Source organism: Alternaria viburni, assembly GCF_023758015.1.
Source record: "Alternaria viburni strain BMP 2772 chromosome Unknown scaffold_31, whole genome shotgun sequence".
In the NCBI taxonomy this organism is placed as follows: Eukaryota; Fungi; Ascomycota; class Dothideomycetes; order Pleosporales; family Pleosporaceae; genus Alternaria; species Alternaria viburni.
In genome coordinates this window covers 311,703-334,085 of record NW_026055800.1, presented here as the reverse complement: position 1 = coordinate 334,085, position 22,383 = coordinate 311,703, and the positions used below count along the sequence as shown (strand labels likewise).

At 52.0% G+C, this 22,383-nt stretch overlaps 11 protein-coding genes across 11 annotated transcripts; 6 read left to right on the top strand and 5 right to left on the bottom strand.

Annotated features, from left to right (window-relative positions):
• Positions 1–740: 740 nt before the first annotated feature.
• On the top strand, positions 741–1,965 carry J4E79_010573 (uncharacterized protein; the record flags this gene model as incomplete). Its single annotated transcript, XM_049359410.1, has 4 exons — positions 741–827; positions 884–1,506; positions 1,558–1,881; positions 1,932–1,965. 4 exons carry the CDS (start codon positions 741–743, stop codon positions 1,963–1,965), a joined length of 1,068 nt encoding a protein of 355 aa, XP_049206221.1.
• A 255-nt stretch (positions 1,966–2,220) lies between these two features.
• J4E79_010572 (uncharacterized protein) lies at positions 2,221–2,717 on the top strand (the record flags this gene model as incomplete). The annotated part of the gene is made up of 3 exons (XM_049359409.1): positions 2,221–2,329; positions 2,387–2,548; positions 2,605–2,717. The coding sequence occupies 3 exons, from the start codon at positions 2,221–2,223 to the stop codon at positions 2,715–2,717; spliced, it is 384 nt and encodes a 127-aa protein (XP_049206220.1).
• A 308-nt stretch (positions 2,718–3,025) lies between these two features.
• MRS2 (magnesium ion transporter) lies at positions 3,026–4,471 on the bottom strand (the record flags this gene model as incomplete). The annotated part of the gene is made up of 3 exons (XM_049359408.1): positions 3,026–3,542; positions 3,593–4,221; positions 4,274–4,471. The coding sequence occupies 3 exons, from the start codon at positions 4,469–4,471 to the stop codon at positions 3,026–3,028; spliced, it is 1,344 nt and encodes a 447-aa protein (XP_049206219.1).
• A 635-nt stretch (positions 4,472–5,106) lies between these two features.
• On the top strand, positions 5,107–7,178 carry J4E79_010570 (uncharacterized protein; the record flags this gene model as incomplete). The annotated part of the gene is made up of 4 exons (XM_049359407.1): positions 5,107–5,479; positions 5,782–6,585; positions 6,763–6,852; positions 7,060–7,178. 4 exons carry the CDS (start codon positions 5,107–5,109, stop codon positions 7,176–7,178), a joined length of 1,386 nt encoding a protein of 461 aa, XP_049206218.1.
• Positions 7,179–9,959: 2,781 nt separating this feature from the next.
• Positions 9,960–11,822, bottom strand: J4E79_010569 (uncharacterized protein; the record flags this gene model as incomplete). The annotated part of the gene is made up of 1 exon (XM_049359406.1): positions 9,960–11,822. The coding sequence occupies one exon, from the start codon at positions 11,820–11,822 to the stop codon at positions 9,960–9,962; it is 1,863 nt and encodes a 620-aa protein (XP_049206217.1).
• Positions 11,823–13,537: 1,715 nt separating this feature from the next.
• RPL43 (60S ribosomal protein L43) lies at positions 13,538–14,025 on the bottom strand (the record flags this gene model as incomplete). The annotated part of the gene is made up of 4 exons (XM_049359405.1): positions 13,538–13,601; positions 13,693–13,817; positions 13,877–13,892; positions 13,952–14,025. The coding sequence occupies 4 exons, from the start codon at positions 14,023–14,025 to the stop codon at positions 13,538–13,540; spliced, it is 279 nt and encodes a 92-aa protein (XP_049206216.1).
• A 968-nt stretch (positions 14,026–14,993) lies between these two features.
• Positions 14,994–16,060, top strand: J4E79_010567 (uncharacterized protein; the record flags this gene model as incomplete). The annotated part of the gene is made up of 2 exons (XM_049359404.1): positions 14,994–15,183; positions 15,231–16,060. The coding sequence occupies 2 exons, from the start codon at positions 14,994–14,996 to the stop codon at positions 16,058–16,060; spliced, it is 1,020 nt and encodes a 339-aa protein (XP_049206215.1).
• Positions 16,061–16,275: 215 nt separating this feature from the next.
• Positions 16,276–17,209, bottom strand: J4E79_010566 (uncharacterized protein; the record flags this gene model as incomplete). The annotated part of the gene is made up of 2 exons (XM_049359403.1): positions 16,276–17,078; positions 17,131–17,209. 2 exons carry the CDS (start codon positions 17,207–17,209, stop codon positions 16,276–16,278), a joined length of 882 nt encoding a protein of 293 aa, XP_049206214.1.
• A 364-nt stretch (positions 17,210–17,573) lies between these two features.
• Positions 17,574–18,566, top strand: J4E79_010565 (uncharacterized protein; the record flags this gene model as incomplete). Its single annotated transcript, XM_049359402.1, has 3 exons — positions 17,574–17,614; positions 17,682–17,734; positions 17,788–18,566. The coding sequence occupies 3 exons, from the start codon at positions 17,574–17,576 to the stop codon at positions 18,564–18,566; spliced, it is 873 nt and encodes a 290-aa protein (XP_049206213.1).
• A 421-nt stretch (positions 18,567–18,987) lies between these two features.
• J4E79_010564 (uncharacterized protein) lies at positions 18,988–19,860 on the top strand (the record flags this gene model as incomplete). Its single annotated transcript, XM_049359401.1, has 1 exon — positions 18,988–19,860. One exon carries the CDS (start codon positions 18,988–18,990, stop codon positions 19,858–19,860), a length of 873 nt encoding a protein of 290 aa, XP_049206212.1.
• Positions 19,861–20,112: 252 nt separating this feature from the next.
• On the bottom strand, positions 20,113–22,014 carry J4E79_010563 (uncharacterized protein; the record flags this gene model as incomplete). Its single annotated transcript, XM_049359400.1, has 3 exons — positions 20,113–21,301; positions 21,353–21,771; positions 21,820–22,014. The coding sequence occupies 3 exons, from the start codon at positions 22,012–22,014 to the stop codon at positions 20,113–20,115; spliced, it is 1,803 nt and encodes a 600-aa protein (XP_049206211.1).
• Positions 22,015–22,383: the final 369 nt, after the last annotated feature.

The window sequence follows — 22,383 nt, the reverse complement described above, 5'->3', positions numbered from 1 at the left end:
CACAAGGCTCGTTCATCGCAAACGCGCATATCCAAAGAATACGGCCTTCGGGGTAAGCAATCCCAGAAAAAGATGAACATTTTTAGTCGCTGAAGTTTCTGTTCCACCCACAGATCTAGGACAGGTGACATTGGATAACAGCCGCAATATCGGTATAATGCGGATCGGCGACACTTATATCGGCTTGCACAACAATCCTGGTCCCACGGATAGAGAACTTGCGACTCCTTCAGTCAGAATTTGTACACCGGTACGCTCTGGATGTCTCGAGTACGTCGACAAGGAGGTTGGGCGGTCACCGAATGGGCGTGTGGTGGTCGTCTCGTCGACCATTGTTGGTCGAATCAGAGAGAATAAGGACATGGACTAAGGAACAGAGGGTGATGGTGGCAGAAATCTCGTCAGTTGAAGTGTGTCCTGTCAAAGGCGTTGCCGGCCAGATAGTTCACTTCGGTTCCTGGGAAACAGATGTCTCGGTGATGGATTTGAGGCTCAACCAGTGAACGGGCTTGATTCAGTTGGTAGAATGCGAAATGACTCGTTCGTTTGAATAAGCCCAGTCGCTGTGCTGGAGATGCTCAAATCTTTGCTTTAGGATGCAGCGTGATGAAGAGCGCGATCAGGCGTCGACGTGTGGGCTGCCAAGCTAGCCCACCACTTTACGCGTCGCCCGGACGCGTCCAACTCACCATCCACCGATAGCCGCAAATTCACGAACAACACCACGACTTACCCAAACGATGGCGCTCTTAGTAGACAAGCATAGACCACGCAATCTTGAGGCGCTCAGTTACCATCCCGAGCTTTCAGATCGTCTCCGAGCTCTTGTAAGGAAACATTGACATCCTCCATCGATTGCGGCAACTAACGCAACAATGTGTAGGCACAAAGCGGCGACTTCCCACATCTGCTCGTATACGGTCCTTCCGGCGCAGGAAAGAAGACGCGCATAGTCGCCACACTCAAAGAGCTTTACGGCCCCGGTGTCGAAAAGATCAAGATCGACGCGCGCGTCTTCCAGACTACCACGAACCGCAAACTCGAATTCAACATTGTCGCTTCCGTATACCACCTCGAAATCACACCTTCAGATGTCGGAAACTACGATAGAGTGGTCGTCCAAGACCTGCTCAAGGAAGTTGCACAGACACAACAGGTCGACTTGGGCGCAAAGCAGCGCTTCAAGGTCGTAGTGATCAATGAGGCAGATCATCTGACAAGAGATGCGCAGGCGGCGCTGAGACGTACCATGGAGAAGTACAGTCCCAACTTGCGATTGATCTTGCTCGCCAACTCCACGAGCAACATCATCGCGCCCATCAGGAGTCGAACGCTTCTTGTGAGGGTTTCAGCGCCTACAGAGACCGAGATCTGCAGCGTGTTGAGCAAAGTGGGCAAGAAGGAAGGATGGAAGGATGTCGAGAGTCTGAACCAGAGGATAGCGAAGGACAGCGGGCGAAACCTGAGGAAAGCGCTGTTGATGTTCGAAGCAGTGCACGCTCAGAAGTATGGCTTCGTCTCTTTTTAGACCCTCAACCTCAGCTAATATATCAACAGCGAGAAAATCACCGACCAGACGCACATCCCACCGCCTGACTGGGAGGCACTCATCCAGCAAATCGCCCGCCAAATCGTCGAAGAGCGATCTCCTCAACGCCTCCTGCAAGTCCGCGCGTCACTCTACGATCTGCTATCGCATTGCATCGACTCTACAACCATCATAAAAACACTCACCTGGAAACTCATACCAATGACCGAAGATGCGCTGAAGCCAGAGGTTATCAAGTGGGCGGCGTTTTACGAGCACAGGTGCAAGATGGGCGCCAAACAGATCTTCCATCTGGAGGCTTTCGTCGCAAAGTACATGAGATTGTACGAAAGGTGTGTAATGGACTTCCAGAAAGTCATGCCTATACTAACAACTGTCGCAGCTACGCCATGGGCATCGATTTCGATTCGTCATAGCCGCACATTTACACGCATACCGTTGAGCCGTGGAGGAAAGGTAGTTAATGTGTCATCATACCAGGGTGTTCTGGCGCTGCAAAGCGCGTCTCGCGTTCGGCGTTTGGTGGTTACGTCATAGCATGGAGCTTTCCCCATACCTCGAGTTTCTGAGCTTCAATACCACTACCATCTCACACAATCCAATTACTTCTACACGTTCTCCTCGCACATACCTTCTCACATCCACAATAAACAATCTCCGTACGTGCAAACATGTCAGACAAGCTCATGGACACCGAGCCCGGCGGCGAGCGCCAGAACCAGTACGAAGGCGTTCACACATTTGTTGAGCCTCACGCGAAGGAAGCCGGTCAACTAGGCGGTATGACTTCCTCTCTCTCCCTGTCAAGGTGCAAGTGCTAACCAATGGCTTCCGCAGATCCCTCAACAGGCACCTCAGTCAACAAGAAGACCTCCGACCCCGGCGCGCCCAACACCCAAGGCATTACCCCCGCAGACAAGATTCGATACGGACAAAGTATCCAAGAAGGCGGTATGGGTGGCAAGACAACAAGTTCAACGGGCCAAGCGAACGCGGAAGGTACGTCAACGGCAAACAAGTGTTGTAATCAAGGATGGTAGGCTAATCATGAGCAGGTGGATTCGGTGGTACTGAGGCGTTGAAGGACGATGACGAGAATGCGGCGAAGCAGAGGAGAGAACAAGGATATGGTGGAGACAAGGACATGGACAGGACTATCGGCGCATAGTGGCAACAGGCTGAGCTTCACGGAATGAAGAACATGAAGGATGGATGCAACCCAACTATGATTGCTTGGAAAATCGGACAGGTCTGAGCAGGTTATGAACTTATACTACTATACATTGATGATACAAAATGAGTACCCCGTCTAAGAGTGCCCATCTTATCATTAGTCCCAAACGCCATCGCTATGCAGCCAAACCCGTGCGTTATTCATACAAAAAGCGTCTAAGAAAGAGGTGGGATATCTGAGCAGAGATCAAAACCAGAGCGAAGAAATGCAAGAACCTTCCACAAAGGCAAATGAAGCCAACCTCAACGTCTCGTAGCATCGTCAGCCCTCTGCTCGACCTTGGCCAACTTCCTCGCCAACGCTCTTTCTCTTTCCATGACACTGGCTAGTGTGTCACCTCTCTTCGTTATTCCACCCAGATCCGGTGCTCCGGTCGGCATCGTACTGCCCATGTCTCCTCGACTGACACCGTTTCTACTGCCACCACCCCACGCACCAAGGCCCCATCCTCCGCCTGGAGCTACAGTCGGCCTGGTTGGCTCCCTGCTAACGAGCGCACCAGGTCCGTGGCCATACATGCTGACCCGTTGTACCTTTCGAAGCCTTGACAGACCGTATACAGCGACAAAGAAGCCAAAGACTGAACACCAGGCGCTTATACCGAAGAAACCAAGATCGGATTCTTCAATGAAGTTCTTTAAGTTCATACCGTATAGAGCGGCGACGAAGGTCCCGGCTGTGATCGCGAGAGTAAGGATCGAGAACTTGAGGTCGAGAAGCATGAGGGAGTTGCGGTTGGCATCGAGGATGGCTTTGACACTGTGGAGAGTTAGTGACAGGAGATTGTACAAGAAGAATAGAACACATACATCTCCTCGGTGTTCCTGATGCTCGACACCAAGTTCTCAGCTGCTTGAACGATTTCGTCGGCGACCTTGTGATAAGATTCCAGGAGCATCTCGACTTCCGTGTGATCGTCGTCTTCGCGCGTCTTGCCCTCAGCCTTCTCAGTCAAGTACATGGCGCTGAGATCATCGTCCGCTTCCAGCAATTCTTCGAGCGCATTCCTGACTAGTCGTGCCTTTTGTTCGAAACTACCCAGCTTCTTACTGTAGATGAGCAGGTACCGTAGCTTGTCCCTATCGATGTCTTCCTCGAGCTCCCTCAGAACTCTCACCACTGGCTCACTGACACCTTCGAACTCCTTCTCCAGACTCAGTGTTACGCTTATGAGGACAGCTTCAAGTGCTCGAAATTCGTACGCGAGGGTGCCGTTGACGGTGGATTCTTTCTGGCGGAGTTTGAGATCAAGATCGTACATGAAGACAGACTGCGATTTCGAGTCGGTGGTACCGTATGCATCAAAGACAAGTACGCGGTTGTGCTTGAGGAGGACACGAAGGTTGAGGAGGTTTATCAGGATCGCAGACGGCCGGACGAGAATATGTGGGAGGAGCGAGGAATCGATTTTGCGGAGATCGCGAGGAAGCAGACCGTACTATTCTCAAGTATCAGTTGTATGATCTGGATAGATTCGTTGCCATGCGTACCTTGGCGATCAGCTCGCTCTTCTTGAACTCTCCGCTAACAAGTGTGACATTGCCGTGTTCGTCAAGTTCGGTACACCGCATCTTGAGCTCGTTCGTAGGTCGCATTATACGTCCCAGACTGCTTCCGAACCCCGTTGAACCTGACGACGGTTCATCCGGTGGCGGCTGCGGTGCTTGCAGTTGGGCCAGTTTTCGCATCTTTGCTGAGTTGAAGATATTCCACCCATTGTTCGAAGGCGTTGTAGAGAAACTGCGGTGACCCTGAGGGTCGATGTCTCTAACTGAAAGAGCCGTAGCCTGTGGAATAGCGAGCGAAGTCTCGAGGACTGGTTGCGAAACCCTCCTGGCCGGGAGACATTGCGAAGTTGCGAATGCCCTACTGCCCTCTCTCCTCTTGCAATTTGATGTCTTTATCCTGCATGTCGCATCTTCAGGAGCCCATCTCGTCCCAGGATTCGTCCCATATCCACGTCGTTGCTGGGTTACTTGTGCGCATTGCGCCAGCGGTCGCTCGAATGCATTGGTGACTTGGGCCCTCAGGAAGCTCAGAACCGACGGTGATGGGGCGGCGACTCTATGAAGCAAAGTAGGCTTCATAACTTTCCATACGTAGAGTTCCGTATACGGCAGCGATCCATACGGTCGTTGTTGAAGTCGTTCGAGAATATCGCTCACGTCTCGCCCGCACGTCATTGGCGTTCGGCGATCTTGGAAAATCATTTTGCGCTAGTGACGTCACGTGCGGCCGCGTTCATCCCCGTGCATCTTTCGCAAACCATGACATTGCGAACACAACGTCCATTTTCTGCTTTGGGTCTACCCCTATCGATGGCATGTCTCATCCGATCTATAACGCGCTGATACGGACCCATCACATAACTTCCCGCAAGAAAGTGGCCAAGTTGAAAGCTGCTGCATCCAACTGTCACATCTACGCTCTACTACGCTATGGTGGCTGTCCAGGCATCATGTATTGCCAAGGCTCCGAAGTAGGTGTAAAAGAATGGGTAGCAAGTGTTCAGAGACTGCGTTACAAGGATTTCCAGCTTGTCAGGAAGCCTGCCGGAAAGGAGGTCGAAGGGAAAGAGGCGGGAGAAAATGCCGCATATGGGAAATTAGAAGAAGTGGAGAGCGTGAAAGACTTCGGAGTTAGTATGCAGAAGATGGGTGTTTGGAATTGGTGGAGGAAGGGCATGGGATACGTGGGTGACGACTCAAGCTTCTAGGTCTTGAAATGTACCGCAATACCAGGTCAATAGGCATACGTGGCCTTGCAATCCCCGAAGGAGTCGGTAAAGGTACTTCCACTATACATGAAGTTATTACCTCAGATCCGGTGGCGAACAGACGACTCCGGGGAAGATGGTATCGTTCAAGCTTCTCTCACCTGTCTGACAGCTTCGGCCACTGCTAGCTGATCGTCCGACCGGTAATATACATACCTACCGCCTACGTGATCTGTTCCAGGACTCTACCATCAACTCTACCCTATACTTTCGAGTATACAGCGTCGACGAAGCATCCCTCAAAAACCATCACGAGTATCCAGGCCATCTACATCATGACCACACCATCAAGTGCTCGCAGCCCTGGCGATAGCCTACAGGATACATCAGATGTTCAATCCACCCTTGCAGCTACGAACGACGACTCCATCTTCGGTAGTGGGTATTGCAATGGAGAGTCACTTGAGTTTCATGATGAGGCAGTTGACCTCCAGAACAAGAGAAAAATTACCGATCTTAACCTCGAAGTTATCACGATCGACAGCCAGTACGACCTTACTCTTATAGTAGGGTCACCGGAGCATGCTGATGGTCAAAAGGCCTATCAAGTCAACAAAGGCGTCTTTCGACATGCTAGCAAAGCCTGGGACGCCATGATGAGCGGCAATTGGGCTGAGAGCGACATGTCCGAAATCGCCTTTCCTGAGGATTCAGCCTACGCCTTCCACATCGTCCTCCGAATCGCTCACTGGCAACTTCAAGAGCTACCTGAAACGCTGTCGCAGCAGGAGCTGGTACAGATTGCAGTCTTGTCCGACAAGTACGACCTCGAGCGTCTCCTACATGCTGCAGCCGAGTTGAAGAACTGGATCCAACAACACAAAGACGGCGGCGTGTCTTGGCCTTCCGACATCGATCTTCAAGACTTTACGATGATTACGGCCGCGTTCGGGCTCATGGCTGACTACGAATACCTGGTCAATAAGCTGGCCATGGAGATCTGCGTCGACAAAGACAAGCGTTACTGCGTGATACACGATGATAAGTTGGTGCATGTCCGAGCTGACTTCCCGGCCCGTATCCAAGGTGAGCACACAGGCCGAGATCAGTCACGAAAAACATTGAACACCCTGGAGCCTACGTTGACGTTGGATCATCTACTTTGCATGTTTTCATCTTGATGTAGGCTACAGGCCAGTTCAATTTTCTCCTTTGCACGATGCCCTACTTTTGCCATCTCATAGATGCTAACCCTGAATATAGCTCAAGCTGGTCAAATTCGTACTGCCGTACTTCAAGAGCTCCTGCAGACGTGCAAAACCGCCTTGCATAATACTTTCACCAAGGACGTCGGTAAATGTGGATCAAAACTTTGTCCATTGACCCAATTTGGCTTGGCAACTAAAGCATTGGATGCTGCAAAACTTTATCCACTTCCTGAAAACGATTCGTCGATGGATTTCAGTGTCTTGGCATACTGGGCCTTTTTGAATAACACCGGAACCGACTATGATGGTCTCCTACCACCCCGCTGCCGGGCCGCAAAACTCAATTGCGTAGGAGACTACGGTATCCTGAAGGAAGCTCGCGAGATCATCAAGCGCTACGCCCACCAGGATCTCTGGGCCGGATGGAAGGCCGTATGTATGCGTTATACTTTGACTAGGATCTCCAACTAATGATGGGTACAAGCAATACATCTGACCTGATGCCATTCGTTTCTATTCTTTTGCCCTCCCTGACTATCTCCGGGTTGAACATTTCTTTTCATCTTACATCGAGTCTTTCCAAAAAGCTACATGCTCTCTATTCCCAATCTTCACTATGGCAGTTTAGAATTACTCGATTTTAGCTAAAATAAAAATTCGTCTCTGTGAAATTCGGGCCACAGCTTGCAGTATACATGCTACTGTAACTCAATAAGTTCACAGACCATGAGGTGATATAGACTCCTGCCCTGATACATTCTTTAGAAAATGCGAACCCTATTGTAGCTACCCCTAGTCACGTGCTTATCCCAACCGGATCTTCCTGCGGACTTTATGAACCTCCTCTCGTTTCAAGTCGTGACAACTCGCCAACAGGCAGACTCGCTCCCAATGGTCTCCAACATTTCGGATGAGCAATGCGCATCCATCACCGGGGAACGAATAGAACGACGCCATTTTGACACCTCCTCTCACGCTCGAGTCATCGAGTTCGGGGAAATGTAATGCCAGAAGTGAGCCGACGGGGATACTCTCCTCGGTTTCTACATTAGACTCTGTGTAGCTTGAGATTTCCACTGCACCGAAGTACTTATGCTCATCGTGAAATACCGTTGATGCGTCGATACGGAAGTAATGAACACCCGCGTCGTCCCGCTGCTTTCCAACGATCCGAGATGTCAACGCATCGAGGTGGATGAACCGACTCAGCCGATCAGCGTTTTCATTCGATGATCGAACTTGAGTGTAGTCTTGCAGGTTTGCATAGTCGGCCTGATAATGGGACCACTTCAAGAGCCGACCAGATGCAAGTTCTACCTCGATATGAATGGCCTCCTCTTTAGTCATAGGTACACGATACACAGTCTCCCGGTGCATGTTAAAATGTTGTACACAAGCGTTGCAACCAGTCCAGGACCAGCTTGGGAATCCTTCCCGGCGAGAACTGGGACCAGTAATGATCCAGCGCAGATTAAAATCGAACCTGAAAAAGGTGGAAGGCGCTGACGCTGGGAAGGAGGTAGAGAACGGAACGCCCCACAGATGAGAGATACGATGTTCCCGCTGATAGTATGCCAAGATACCCAGTAAAGCGTTGAGAATATCGCCCTGATACGTCAGGGTCCGTGTGGAGTAGTTGGAGATGCACTCCCATTCATGCAGTTTTCCGAGTGAGTATTTCCTGAGATTCTTGTCCCGCGCAGTCCGCACAGTTTCCGGAACTGGATATCCAGTACGCAAAGACTCGGGCAGAAACTGCTCCAGACTCGCTTTGGCAATTACCCCTATCTCCCCTTGAACGCCTTCAGCTGACCCGAAGAATGTCTCCTTATCCGTGAAGTAGATTTGTCGTTGCGAGAGGAGGGCTTCTTGATACGTCCACGCACGTGTCGCCCAGATGCTAGAATGAATCTCGATAGACTGTGATAGCGCTCCTATACAGCCAAGTCCAGCAAGTTCGATGGAAGGATTCGGATTTCGTCGTCTCGAAATGCCCGGCAAACCATAGTTGGCATCGTTCCCTGCACATGCCACAATCGTGAGGAACGAGTTTTGGTATACTTCGTCCATCCTACTGATCTGCAGACTTCGAAGATGGCTACTTTCAGTTGATATACAATATCTGTCAACCCATAGATAACGGATACTCAGCGCGTTGCAAACATCGATGCTGTCTTGGATCGTATCTGGAAGATGCAGGGGCAACGGGTCACCGTTGGTGTCATCTAATGTAGGCTGAACAGCACGTCCCCAGACGTAGCTCAAGGTTGCATAAAGCTCTTCTTTGGGCAAGGGCACAAGCGTGCGCGTAGCACAGTCGATAACGGTGAGAGCTAAGCTCGCGTCATCCTTTCTGCTGTACCACCGAGCTTGTTGCGTGCATCTTTCTTTGTCTAACCAATGAGATATCGGTGCTAGATCCAGGCTTGGGGTCGGTACTTGGAGCTTGTGAGTTTGTGACTCTCCAATAGACACACACACAAATGGTGAGACTTCAACACGTTCGGTCCCCGATTCGAGCTTGTCACAAAAGACGGTCATCCGTAGACCTCCTAAGCTTCCCTCTTCTTGCTTAGGCGAGTAGCATTCGACATATAAATGTGCAGGATTTCTCGCGTCAGGGGAAGATGCAGAGTTCATATCGATGGACCATGTGCCATCCGCGCCGCGTACTTTGCATCGTTCCGGTAAACGTTCCATGAAGAAATCGCATAGCCCACATCCTCCCGGTTTTATGTAAGCATAGTATCTTCCGTTGTGATCAGGAATTCTAGTATTCTTTGCGTCGGCAACGCCAAACAGACGCTCAATATCGAGTTTTCGGCAGTTCTTGCAAAACGAACTCGGATTGACGAGCATCATTGTCGTAACTGGAAGACTTCGTCTTTGTGGTGTATTTTGAAGGTAAAATATGATGTGTTCTCGGAAAAGCATGGGTTGCGACCTGCCAGCGTTTGTAGAGTATGGACCGAGCGCTATCTGCGACAATCTCGCTCTTCTCTGAGAGGAAGCCGCTTCTGTAGCTAAGAGAAAAACGATCAGGAAAATGCGATCATGATGAGTGCATGTTGCAGAACTGTAGGTTTGTGTGGAATCTTCCGTGGAGTAGAAGGCGGCATCACTGTTGCCTGTTGTTTCGCTTACGGCTGAAGATCACACCTGCAGGATGCCACCTACGTGGCATTGCAATAATGTAATTGATTAATATGCGACGCTAATGCGCTATGAACGACTGAACAACTCTCTCCTCCACTAGTACTCCTTCGCCAACTTACTCCTCGCGCGGAGCAGATGTCCATACTTGAACATAACGAACGGGATCAAACTCAGCACAGTTCCGAACATCGCAAGGATCAAACCCGCATACTGACTTCCTACGTTGTGGAAGAAAGCGCTCGCGAAAAGTGGGGTAACAGCACCGAGCGTGTTCCTCATTAATCCCTGACCAGCGATAGCCGAGGAAGACGTCTCACCGTAACAATCGGCAGTGTAGGAATATGTGCTCTCGAAGACGAAGAAGATACCGAATGCGATAGGCGCGAGACCGATGACGGGGCCAACCCAGCTCAGGTATCCGTATTGCGTGAAGGAGTAGATGAAGAGACCGATGGGCAGCCAGACAGCGCCGAACATGGCGCCATAGAGACGGTGCTCAGGAACGATGCGAACATTGGGGTCTTCTTGGAGTTGGTTGTACTTGCGCATCTGGAGGTGGTGGGCAGCCCAGCCGAGGAAAGTACCAACGGCTAGAGAGATGTAAGGCAGACCGCTGACACCTTCAGACCAGCCACGCTTCTCGGTGAAGGTAATGGGAATGACGGAAAGGAACAGGAAGACGACGGCCCAGCAGAAGGCAATCCACAGACCGAAGGCGAAAACGACAGGTTCTGTGACAAGCATGCGGATAGCCTTGACGGACGAAGCCTTCAGCATGGACTTGACATCGGGGGTGTAGATATCGTCTTCCGCGACGTATCGCTCATCTCCAGTTGCCTTTTGCAGTTGCTTGGCTCGCTTGTGTAGTCTGGCACCACCGCGTGTCTCGGGGAAGGCGACGAAGATGAGGATCAAGAGGGGAATATTGGCGAGGCCCTGAATACCCTCAACCCATCGCCATCCGAGCGCTTGATCGATGAAGCCGGCGTAGATGGGTGCAGCGACAGTACCGAAGATGGCGACGAAAGCGAACATGGCCATCGGTCGGCCACGCTTGTGGGGTTCGTACATGTCGTCGAAAGTACCGCCGACGAGAATGGTACCGACGCAGCCGAAGAGACCGAGTAACAGACGGAGGCCGATGATGGTGGAGATGTTCTGTGCGAGTGCGAGACCGATGAAGATGAGCGAGAAGCAGAGGAAGGCACTGGCGTATACGATCTTGCGTCCGACAAGCTCACAGAAAGGAGCCAGTACCATGGGTGCGATGGCACAAGAGATGTTGAAGGTGAACAGTCCAAGCTGACCGTAGATTGTGTCGACACCGAACTCCTCGCACATCCTGTTGATGCCCGAACTGTATGCCGTTGTTGCGAGACCGATGAACAGTGTCATCAAGTTCAGCATCGTGGTGATACTGCGCTTGTACCAGGGGTTCCAGTTGAACGGGTTCTCCTTGTCACCAGTCGCGAAGCTGAGTACGATGTAGTCCTTGCCCTCATGGTGGACCATCTCGGTCAATGTAAGAGGCATGTCGCAGTCGACCTTCTTGATCTCGCCACAACCGGGATCGATGTCCTCGATGTCATCGGTAAGATGCTTGCCGCCTGCGATTCTTCCAACAATGAGCTCGCCCTTCTCATTGCGCAATACTTCGGAGTTCATGGAAGGAGCCTCTTCTTTGCCGTTGGCTTCATTCTCTAGTTTGCTGTTCACTCTCGAGAGCAATGCGGGTGTCGTTGCACCAGTGTTGGCAGCTGTGTTGGCAGCTGTTTGTTGTGCAGTCGTACCGGCGATTGTGGCGGCAATGGAACCATTGCGAGGGGTGGTGATCGAACCATTGCGAGGTGTGACGGGTGCACTGCGAGCAACTCTGTATGAGGAATTTGCTCTTGACGCTGCAAGAGATGGAGGTCGCGATGACTTGTGGTTGAAGGAGGGACCGTAGTACCCAGACATGTTGATCGACGATTAAAGTGGAGGTTCCTATTGGAAAACAAAGGAATGGGCGCGGAGTGATGACCGTAATCAAAGAGAGGAATGGGATTTGGGAGACGGAAAGTAGATATGTATATCCTGCTTGTCAATACCGGCGAGGGACGGCATCGTCGCCACTAGGGGCGGTGTGTGGGATGACATTCATCCCGTCCATGGCCTGACCGTAAACACCCGACAGGCTGGCTCGAGGACGAAGGACCACTACAAAGGGGTATCCCAGGTTCATCGTCTTCGACGTCATAGTATCGGTGCACAAATGCCCAATAGATTTACTTAGTGCCATTACGAAGCGTGGACGGACGAGAAAAATCTGCTATCTCTAACGTGTACGGACACTATGTGCTCTAGCGTTCCAGGACTGTGAGAAGAGTTTGGTGTTGAGGCTCTGCGGGACTCCACTTAGTGGGCGGTCCGGTCGGCAGGATCACGGCATGACGTCGCGCGTGGATAGCCTATGCCAAAATTTGCATAGGTATCGGAGAGGCCTAGATTGTAGCCTATCTTCGGCAGCCGTGCATGTCCGAGCACGCGTGTAACGGGCGTTCAAGTGGTCTGATCCAGACGTTCCTCGCGTATGACTTCAGTCACATCGATGATCGTTGGGTGACCTCCACCGTGTGCCTCACGATTTTACACGATAGCAAAGCTCGGTTGGCTCAGTCACTCCTGCATAATCTGTCAGATTTACGGGGCTGTCGCATAATGCATGCTTACTTCATATATATGCCTGTTCCACCTTGAGGCAATACTGACCTCTCCGATGACAGCGCGAGCTATCTCGTGTGAGATCTTTTCGACCTCGAGTATGTGCACTGGCGACTATAGCGCCATCTGACGATTGCAGCGTTGAACAGATGAATGCGAGATGCATGTAAGTCGAAGCGACGGTAGAAGCGTTGCTTCTCGGATCCCAGGTGGCACGTGGGAGAGTGGCAGGTTCGCATCTGCACGGACTAGACGTCCACGAGCCGAAGATTACCCACGACTTGTTATTGCTGCTGCGTCTATTCCAGTCCGGCCCAAGACTTGTTCAGCACAAGCACTTATCAATAGAGGAGACTGAACCAGTGCGCTGGCGGTCTACTGCAGTGAAAACCCGAGAATTGAAGCTTTCACAAGGCATTGTATACATCGAGATAAAGTCGCTCACATCGGTCTCTGAGGTGTGTATATCATTCATTGGTGAAATGTGCTGCGAGCGACGAGACAAGGTATCGTGACTACAATACTCTGGGTGCAGAACCGTGTTCCTCGTCGATGACGATCACCGTCCGTGGCAGTTGTCAATATGATGACACCAATGTAGATCTGTATAGTCGGCGCAGTGTCCATGCTTACTGCAACGGTATCGCTGCATACCCCAGGAATGCGGCGAACCACCAAGGTTAGCGACTTCACTAAGATGACGGAACGCGGCGTGATTAGACAGAACTATTCGTAGAGGACAAATCCGATGGCGTCCCCACATCATCGATGCGATCATCACAGTCTGTACGCAGCGCGAGGAACGAGGTGTTTGTTTTGTCATGATCGTGCCATTGTTTTGTATGATTCCCTGATGAACCCCTGGTCGTTATGAGACCAGCATCCGAATGCTGCAGTGAGCCTTTCATCGGACCATGGCTGCCGATGCAGAGAAAACCCTCGAAGAACTCCACCCAATGCTCAATGTTCCCTTAAACCTCAGCAATCTCTCGGAGACGACGGATCGTTGACCTGGTGGCGGCGGCAGCGGGAGTACTGTAGGTGGCAGTTAGCGCTGTCCTGACATGTTCCACGGCCAGTCTTTGCGCAACAGCAAATGGGTGCGATAGTGTGTGGGGAGTCTTACGAGACGGTGTAGGCTCCTCCAGCGGTGGTCTTGCGGCAAGACCTGCAGTTCCAGATACCGACGGCCTCACGCTTGACAGAGTTCTTTCCGCAGAATTGGCAGACGTAGCGGGCGTGTTGTGTGATCTATCGCAGGTGAGTGACTCGTTCTACTGAGGCTGTACGGCTCGTGTGGGATTGCGCACCTCCATCTTCTTGACCCTAGATATTGTCAGTATAGCTGTCCCTGGCTCTGCGATTGCGGCGAGGGGAATACTTACTGCTTACGGAGCGAGGCACCGTAACGGGTACCGTACTTTCCGGTGATGCCGACCTTCTTTGTGCGCTTCGTCATTTTGGCGGTTGTGATGAGTTGACGAGTGTGGAAGCGTCTGGGTGTTGAATTCGATGACCTTCAAAGTGGTGTGGGGCGCCAAAAATCGCTAAACCGGGGTCTTGGCGTGGTGCGGCACCGGAACAACCCTGCCTCCGGTGCGATAGGCCTGAGACACCGAGACAGAGCATTCCATTTGATTCTCGAAGTACTGCATCATTGTCGGCGGGTTCTGATCAGGCAGTTATGAGGGTTTGCATCACACAGATGCGACAACTGTATCCTACACCCGAGTCCCTCTGTCGCACTGTGTACAGCCGAGTCCTCTCGTTGATTCTAGCGCACTTCCAAACTGTTACTCCAACTAGAATGAGCATTGAATCCTCTCCTACTCAAAGCTGCGGTTGTATGAAAATCTGTCAGTCTGAGAGTAGTTCTCGTGGAGTCTCTAAGTTGGAACGCGCGGTTCAAGGGCACGAAGGGCTCGGCAGTGACACCTGAGTTTCGCAACAACATCTCAGGCACAGTACCGTCTCGCCTACTTGTCGCAACCCAGAGGCAACCAAGGGTGTGCCGCCGATGCGCGAATCTCAGTAAAGCCGATCGTTTGTTAGAAGCGCCCGGCTGCCTGATTGCCGAAACGAGATGAAACCAAAACAGCTGACAAGCACAGCCGGGCGCCAACAAACCACCCAAAATGGTGCGATCGTGCGCTTATCGTCTGGAGATCAAGCAGTATTCAGATGCCAAGGTCTATTCTCACCGGCGTCTGCCGGACACAACGGTCTTCCGGGGTTTGAGGCGCAGTGGACTGTGTGGGGAGGACTACGCGGCGTGAACATCGCCGTTGGAGTACAGAGTATGCAAACATGGTGGAGGGGACATATATCCTGGGGCTGCATTGTACTTTGAGAGGGAGTATGACAGCATCGATCAAGCACGCTCAACCCTAATCATTTCCACCTGGCATTCTCTCAAATCTACACAGTATGGCTATTCGTTTCCTCAAACATGCAACTTTTATTGCTGCTTTCGCAGCATTTGTCGCAGCGCAAGACGACACCATCATACCCGAAGACTTAAGATCAGGCTTCCGTTCAGGCGGAGACGAAGTACAGGTCTCTTTTACAGGCGAAGCAATTAATGGCTTCAAGGATGGGACCGTGTTCGAGAAAAATGGTTAGTCTTTTAGCTCAACCTAGGCTATAAAATCTAACATCGTGTAGCTGTAGCAAAGGAGCCCACATTCGCTCTTGGCGACAGCAGTGGCATCTCCCCCGGCACCCTGTACACGATCATCATGGTCGATAGCACATGTCCAAATGCTCGAAAACTCCACTACGCTCGGGCGAACTTCAAAAACAACTTCGACATCACCAACATAGAAACTGATTCACCTGCTGTTCTGGATTACGTTGCTCCTGGCTCCGTCGGCGAGAAAGGAGACGACCGACAGTACAGTTTCCTGATGTACACGAACCCAGGACGGAAAGAGATTACGGATCTGCAACTGCCAGGAGACGACGAGGCCTTTGATATCACGAAATTCCAAGATGATAATGGGTTAGGGGACGCGATGGCTGGAGTAGGGATGGTTGTGAAGCTTGGTGGTCAGGCAGATTGTGCAGGTGGTAGTGCAGAAGCGTTGCCTAGTAGCCTGCCAACACCGAGACCAGCGAGTAGCACGACAGTCAGGGTGTCTACTGCTACTGGTGGGTCAGATACGGCTGCGAGCGCTACACCCACGGACGATGCGAACGCGCCTGGAGACGCGGACTCGGCTTCTTCAGCTGCGACCCCTACCCCTACCTCAGCAGCATCGGGTAGGCCAGTGAACTCGGTCGTCCCATCGAGCGGCGTTTCTCCATCGTCAGCCGCAGAGCCGCCGGCTACTGTATCAACAATTGTGTTGTCTAGTGCGGAGGGAACAGGTTCTCCAACGGCAGCTGCTACTGCGCCAGAGCAGACTGCGAATGCTGCCCCGGGAAAGATGTATTGGCCACGATGGGCTATTGCTTCGATGTTGTTAGTCTCTGGTAGCATGATCATGTCATGAGTCAGGGTGTAAACGGCAATACCATGTAGAAATGAACACCGACGTTTCTTTAGCGTTGCTTTATTTCACATGTACAACAGTACGAACTTAAGTATCTAATCGCCTCCAAGCGAACCCATCATTGCAACTTCCACGCAGGCCCGTTCTGTACTTAGTCTGGCCGCTTTCTATCTACAATCATTATACAACTACCACGTTACATCTTGATCCTCCGTTTACTCTTTGACAGCCTCGGCGTAACTCTTGTCCAATGAGGCGTTCTTCTTGATCAGCTCTCCAACGATAAACGGTAAACAATCCTGGGGACCGTAGTACTTTAGATCAAACTTATCCCATTCACCTGCATCTTTCAAGAAGTCTGGCGTATGCCTCTGAAGCTCACACCCACCCATGAAGAATGGCCACCCAAGAATCGTATACACCAGTTGCATGAAGCGCGCAGCGACTCTGCCTTCGGTCCTCCAGGGATTCACTACGTGCTCGCAGATCACCATCCGGCCGCCAGGCTTGAGAAGGTTGTAGAGTCCCTTGATAGTCTGCTCTGGGTGGGGAACGCCACAAAGCACGCGAGTGCAACAGATCTCATCGAACACACCATCAGATGCCAACCCGCCTTTTCCACTGACATCCAGAATCCCGCTCTTGTGCAATGCTGGAATTAGACTCTCTGGCTCTGCACCACAGACCATGGCATGGAACTTGCTACCAAACCCTCTCTTCTCCGCGTTCTTCAGCAACCCTGGATGCAAGTCTTCGGCAGGCTCAGCCCCGTACACAGCAGAAATGATATCCGGGTTGAAACGTGAAAGCATCTCTCCGGATCCAGGGCCGATGTCGAGGACTACGCCTTTGCACTGGGACAAAAGCGAGAATGTAGGGCCGGGCATTTCAGCAGACATTGCTTCGCCGTTGTTCTTCCAGAGGCGGGCGAAGGCCTTGAAACGGAGTTTGGTAATGTTGAAGAGCGAAAAAGGGCGCCAGTCATAGAACACGACTTCAAACATGGTCATTACGAAGTCTATGTACAAGTCAGTTTAGGTGCCCTGAACGATAGTTGCAATGCTACTTACGATATGCTGCTATGAAAAGCAATATGGACGGACGAAGAAGCGTCGGAATGTGCTCGCCCAGCCATTGTGATGCTGTCATGATATCTTTGAATCCCGAGGTCCTGTATATCTCAAATTTACGATATAGTGTACTTCGGAAGCGGATCCGCGGTCGCAACGGCAATTAATCGATGAAGATACAAGTGCAAAAGTGGAGGAAAGGAAGCAGAATCCAGAATCCAAAAAGGAACATCATCAGCTAGGCTCCATATCCCAATGGAACGCTCGGGAACAAATGCTAGTCAGGCATTTTGGTAGTCGATGACATGATAGGTCAGTTGGGGGGTTCAAGATACGGACATGGCGTGTGTGACGTCGACGCGCTAGTGGCAGGGACAACCGAGGCGCGCATCGCGAGCTGTGACGTCTGCTACCATCAACGCATTGGCAGCTGTCAACACACAATGGCCGAAGGAAAGAGAACGCAATTTGCTTTAGTCACGGGGTAAGTACTTCTACAAGTCGCCACAGTCGTAGGCTTAGCTCCTTCCAGCTCCAACTGACGCGAGCAGCTGTACGCCCGGCGGCATTGGGCACTATCTTGCACTGGAATTCGCCGAACGAGGTCCGTATAACACCATGTCTTCACGATTCTTGGTTGCTAATTGGCGTATATAGGCTTCCAAGTCTTGGGTACCGTTCGCGATCCGTCCAAATACACCTCGCCGCACCCCAGCATCACATATCTACCCCTCGAACTCCCCCACAAGGAGTCCATTCGCGCACTCCACCAGCGCGTCACCGAGATCACGGGCGGAGAACTCGACATACTGTACAACAATGCCGGACGCAACTATGTCGTACCAGCGCTGGACTACGACGAGGATGAGCTGCAGGAACTTTTCCAAGTCAACGTCTTCTCCGTCATGGAGATGTGCAAGACCTTTACCCCTCTTGTGGTCGAAGCGAAGGGTACAATTGTACAGACAGGGTCGTTAGCTGGTATCATGCCCTATGTTTGGGGTGCGCCATACAATGCTTCTAAGGCTGCACTGCACGCCTACTCCGACACCCTACGTGTCGAACTCGCTCCGCTAGGCGTGCGCGTCATCAACGTCGTGACTGGCGGCGTCACATCGAACATTGCGCGAACACATCGAACTCTGCCACCGGGCTCCTACATGCAACCGCTTGCTGCCGAGTACGAGCGAAGATTGAAACACAGCCAAGAATTGGGCATGGATACCAAGCAATACGCAAGCAGCTGCGTGAGGCAGGTGCTCGCTGGAGACGGCATACTCTCCAAGACGAGATGGATATGGGAGGGCAAGATGAGCTGGGTCGTGTGGTTCGCGTGGACGTATCTACCGACTGCGGCGCTTGATCTTTACTTCACCAGGACGTTCAAGCTGAACAAGCTGAGAGGGACAGCTGGACCGGATAAAAAGACGCAATAGGGAAATGCGATGGCCATGAGCGGCTGCATTACAGTCAACACTGGCCGTCTGACAGAACTGAGACGGTGCCAAATAGGCCCACTTGCCGTGTGATTGAATCTCTTTCTGGAACTGGTCGCTATGTGGTCTGAATATGATCAGAACATAGCAAATTTCACCTTCCGAAGATGAAGACTTATGCGCCGATGGGGCCATATTGAACAGGATAACATACGTCATATGTGCCCGGTGCAAGCGAGTGTACCTGTCGTTTTTGAGAGGCACGGTTTGAACGACTGAACATCGTTGCCCGGCAACATGCCTGCATCCGCCGAGAGTCTCATCCACGCATGAATCTCCCATTTTTTTGCTGAAAACGACGCTCCAACCTTTACACGCGCATATTCCATACGCATACCATCAATGGGCGTAAACCCACAGCATGTGCGCCGAGATCATTGCAAGTCATTCTATGCTCCACGCCCTTCCCAATGAAATCCTCACTCTTATCTTCGATCACTTGTTCGACGATCAGCGCCAGCAAGCTGAGCTGGATAATGATGTTCGCGAATACGACCTTCCAACCACCTACTTAACACTCTACGCTTTAGCGCGCACCTGTCGCGGTCTGTCTCAAGTCGCAAGGGACATTCTCCGTCAGAAATGCGCATGGGAATTCCGGCACCCGATCGGACCTTTCGCACAACGAGCACAGACCGAGCGTTATCATGGTAAATATCCAGATTGCAGGCAAATAGAGGTGTTGAGCGATGCTAGGTGGGATGGAAGGTCATTTTACGACGGACTGGCAGAAGAAGAGCTCAAGGCAGCTTTGGCGACCCAAGAAGATTGGCCAGAGAATGTATGGGAAATACTTGAGAAAGATCCCGCTCAAGTTCAGCTCGCATTACTTGTCGCGAGATCACCCAACCTGCGAGAGTTCATTATGGGCGCTCTGCACATAGAAATGGCGCCCGACGATCTCCCCATATGGCTTTATCCTATCATCCAGGGTGCGCACAGCAACTTGGTCAACGTCACACACGATCCAGTCTATGGCAACCTCCAGATTGTCGACATAGACATGCAGAATGTCATTACCCCTCTTGTAGGCCACCTTTTTGCTTTACCGCTTTGGGCCAGTTGCAAACCATGTGTCAGACTGGTTCCGCATCAGCACTCGTGGCTGCAGGCAAGTTCGCTGAAGACGCTGCAGCTGGACATGCTAGAGGATTTGCCTGCGATGTACATGGTGTTTGCTCAAGGGCCTGATCAGAGAGTATCGGGGAAGCGACAAGATGAAGGTGTCAACTGAGTAGAGCTGGAGAGGAGGTGGACAGGTGAGATTCTTGGTTGACTTCCAGTCATGATGTTGGGCTAGATGCATCCTCTTAAAAATTACGATGCACCTGTCCGATGAAATGGATCTTAACATCAGATCACCGGTAGATGCCAATACCGCTTTGAATCCATGCTATAATGCATACGCTTGACTGTGTATATGAGGCAATGCTGGTATATGATCTATATTCTATCATCACCCATGCCTATCTTACAGGTTCAATATCTACACCCCCAACACACCCCTCAACCCCCTAACCTTCCCCCTCAAATCCCCATACCCCAACCAAACAATCCCCTCCGCCATCTTCCACGCCTTCTCCCCCGCGCCCTCCCCTCTCAACGGGATATCCATAGGCGGCGGAATCGCCGTCTTAATCCCCGCCCAAGCCCACCGATCCCTCGTAATACTCTTCTGATTACACAGACTCCTCAATCCCTCTTTACCCGCAAAGCGCCCATATCCACTACCCTTTGTACCGCCAAACGGCATCTGAACCATGTAGTAGACTGCAAAGTCGTTGACGGCGACCATGCCGGCTTGTAGGGAGCGGACGACGAGTTCGAGGTCGCGGGTCGAGGTGCCGAAGACGGAGGAGCCGAGGGCGTACGTGGTGCTGTTCGCGATTGTGATGGCGTCTGTGACAGACTCGGCGCGCATGAGGAGGAAGACGGGGGCGAAGAGTTCGGTTTGGGCGATCTTCATGGCTGGGGTTACGTCGGCGATGAAGGTGGGTGTGAAGTAGTGGCCTTGGGGGTGATCGGGGTGGGTGTAGCGTCTTCCGCCTGCTAGCAGGCGGGCGCCGTTGTTGACGGCATCTTGGATGAGCTCTTCGAGCTTCGTGTAACTCGCATCGGAAATCGATGCGCCGATGTCGATGGGCGTGTCTGAGGTGTTGTTGAGAATGGAGCCTGGACGGAGCGCAAGGATCTTGGGTGTGAGGTATTCGATGAAGCGGTCGTAGACTATGGGTAGGGCGATTACGCGCTCGATGCCAATGCAGTTCTGGCCTGCAGACTGGAATGTGCCCCTCATGAGGATACTGGCAACACGCTTGAAGTCGCTGTTGGATAGATCGTCCAGTACTATCGCTGGGTCTTTGCCGCCCAGTTCCACACACACTGGTGTCAATGCCTTCGCCGCCGATGCGCAGACATGGTGTGCCACTGGCCGCGATCCGATAAAGGTTATGTGTGATATCGACGGGTGCGAAGTAAGGTGATCGGCGACGTCAGGCCAGCAGACAACAGACTGGACGATGTCGGGCGAATGACCGCATGCTTCGAGAGCGCGTGTAGCGATCGAAGCGAAGTATGACGAAGACCAGGCAGTCGCTTCCGAGCCTTTGACTATGATGGCGTTGCCGGCGAAGATGGAGGCTATTACGGGGCTTATGAGATTGTGGAAGGGGTAGCTGTAGGATTGTTAGCCGCCATGATCAGATGCAATGATGCTCGACACTTACTTCCAGCTCACGCAAGCCGCAACGACGCCCAGCGGCTCATAAACAACCTCGTTCCACTTGTACATCATGAGGAAGTTTGTGTCTCTCTTCTCAGCCTTCAAGCTCTTCTCGCCGTGTTTGATCGTCCACCTTAGCTTCTCCACTGTCACCAGAATCTCGCCCAGACTCGCGTCTACCATGGTCTTGCCAGAGTCCAGACATGCGACTCGCGCAATCTCCTCTTGGTTCTCCAAGATGAACTTGAGCATAGTGCGCAGCACCTTTCGTCGCCTGAGGAAGCTTGTCTGAGCCCATTGTACCTGGGCGGCCTTGGCTTTGGCGATTGCGCGGTCGATACCGTCGGCCGTGGAGGGGTTGATGCGCCCGAGGGCTTCACCAGTCGCGGGAGCGTAGCATTGGATCAGAGAAGAGCCCGGTACCTGCTCAAGTCAGCTACCGAGATCGAAACATAGGGAGTACATGTGTACCTTCAACTGCGGCTTCTCAAGCACCTGGCCCTTCCATCCTTTGCGTGCCTGCTCAGGTGTGTCGACTTCATACTTGACAGGCTCCTCTGGATCAGCACGACAAGTAATCCAGATAAATGCAAGCGCAGCTATCCAGAGCGCGCCGTATAAAGGGACATTGAAGTCGTTGTCAGCGCGTGCGGTAATGCGGTCCATGGTGCCGATGACGGTCTGACCAGATGTCGCGTGGTCCAAGAAAGTCCGATCCTGGCCGCCTGGACCCTGAAACGCCATCCCAACGCGGATGCGCTAAGACGCGTGGTCATCTGAAACTACTGCAGGCGTCGAGGGCATACTTGACCGGACGAATCACTCCTCCACCCCATTTCCAATTCCCATACTCACGCTCGGTCAGACATTCCCGAGCGAATTGCGTAGAGCTTTTTACTTACGCTGTTGGGTAATTTGGAAGAAGTGTTGATTGCAGTGGAAGACGTCCCGTAGCCACTCAGCGCGCTTTTCTGTGAACTGCCATCCATAAGCCTATGTGACAGCTGCGTAAGTCACGTTCCTGACTTCATCAGG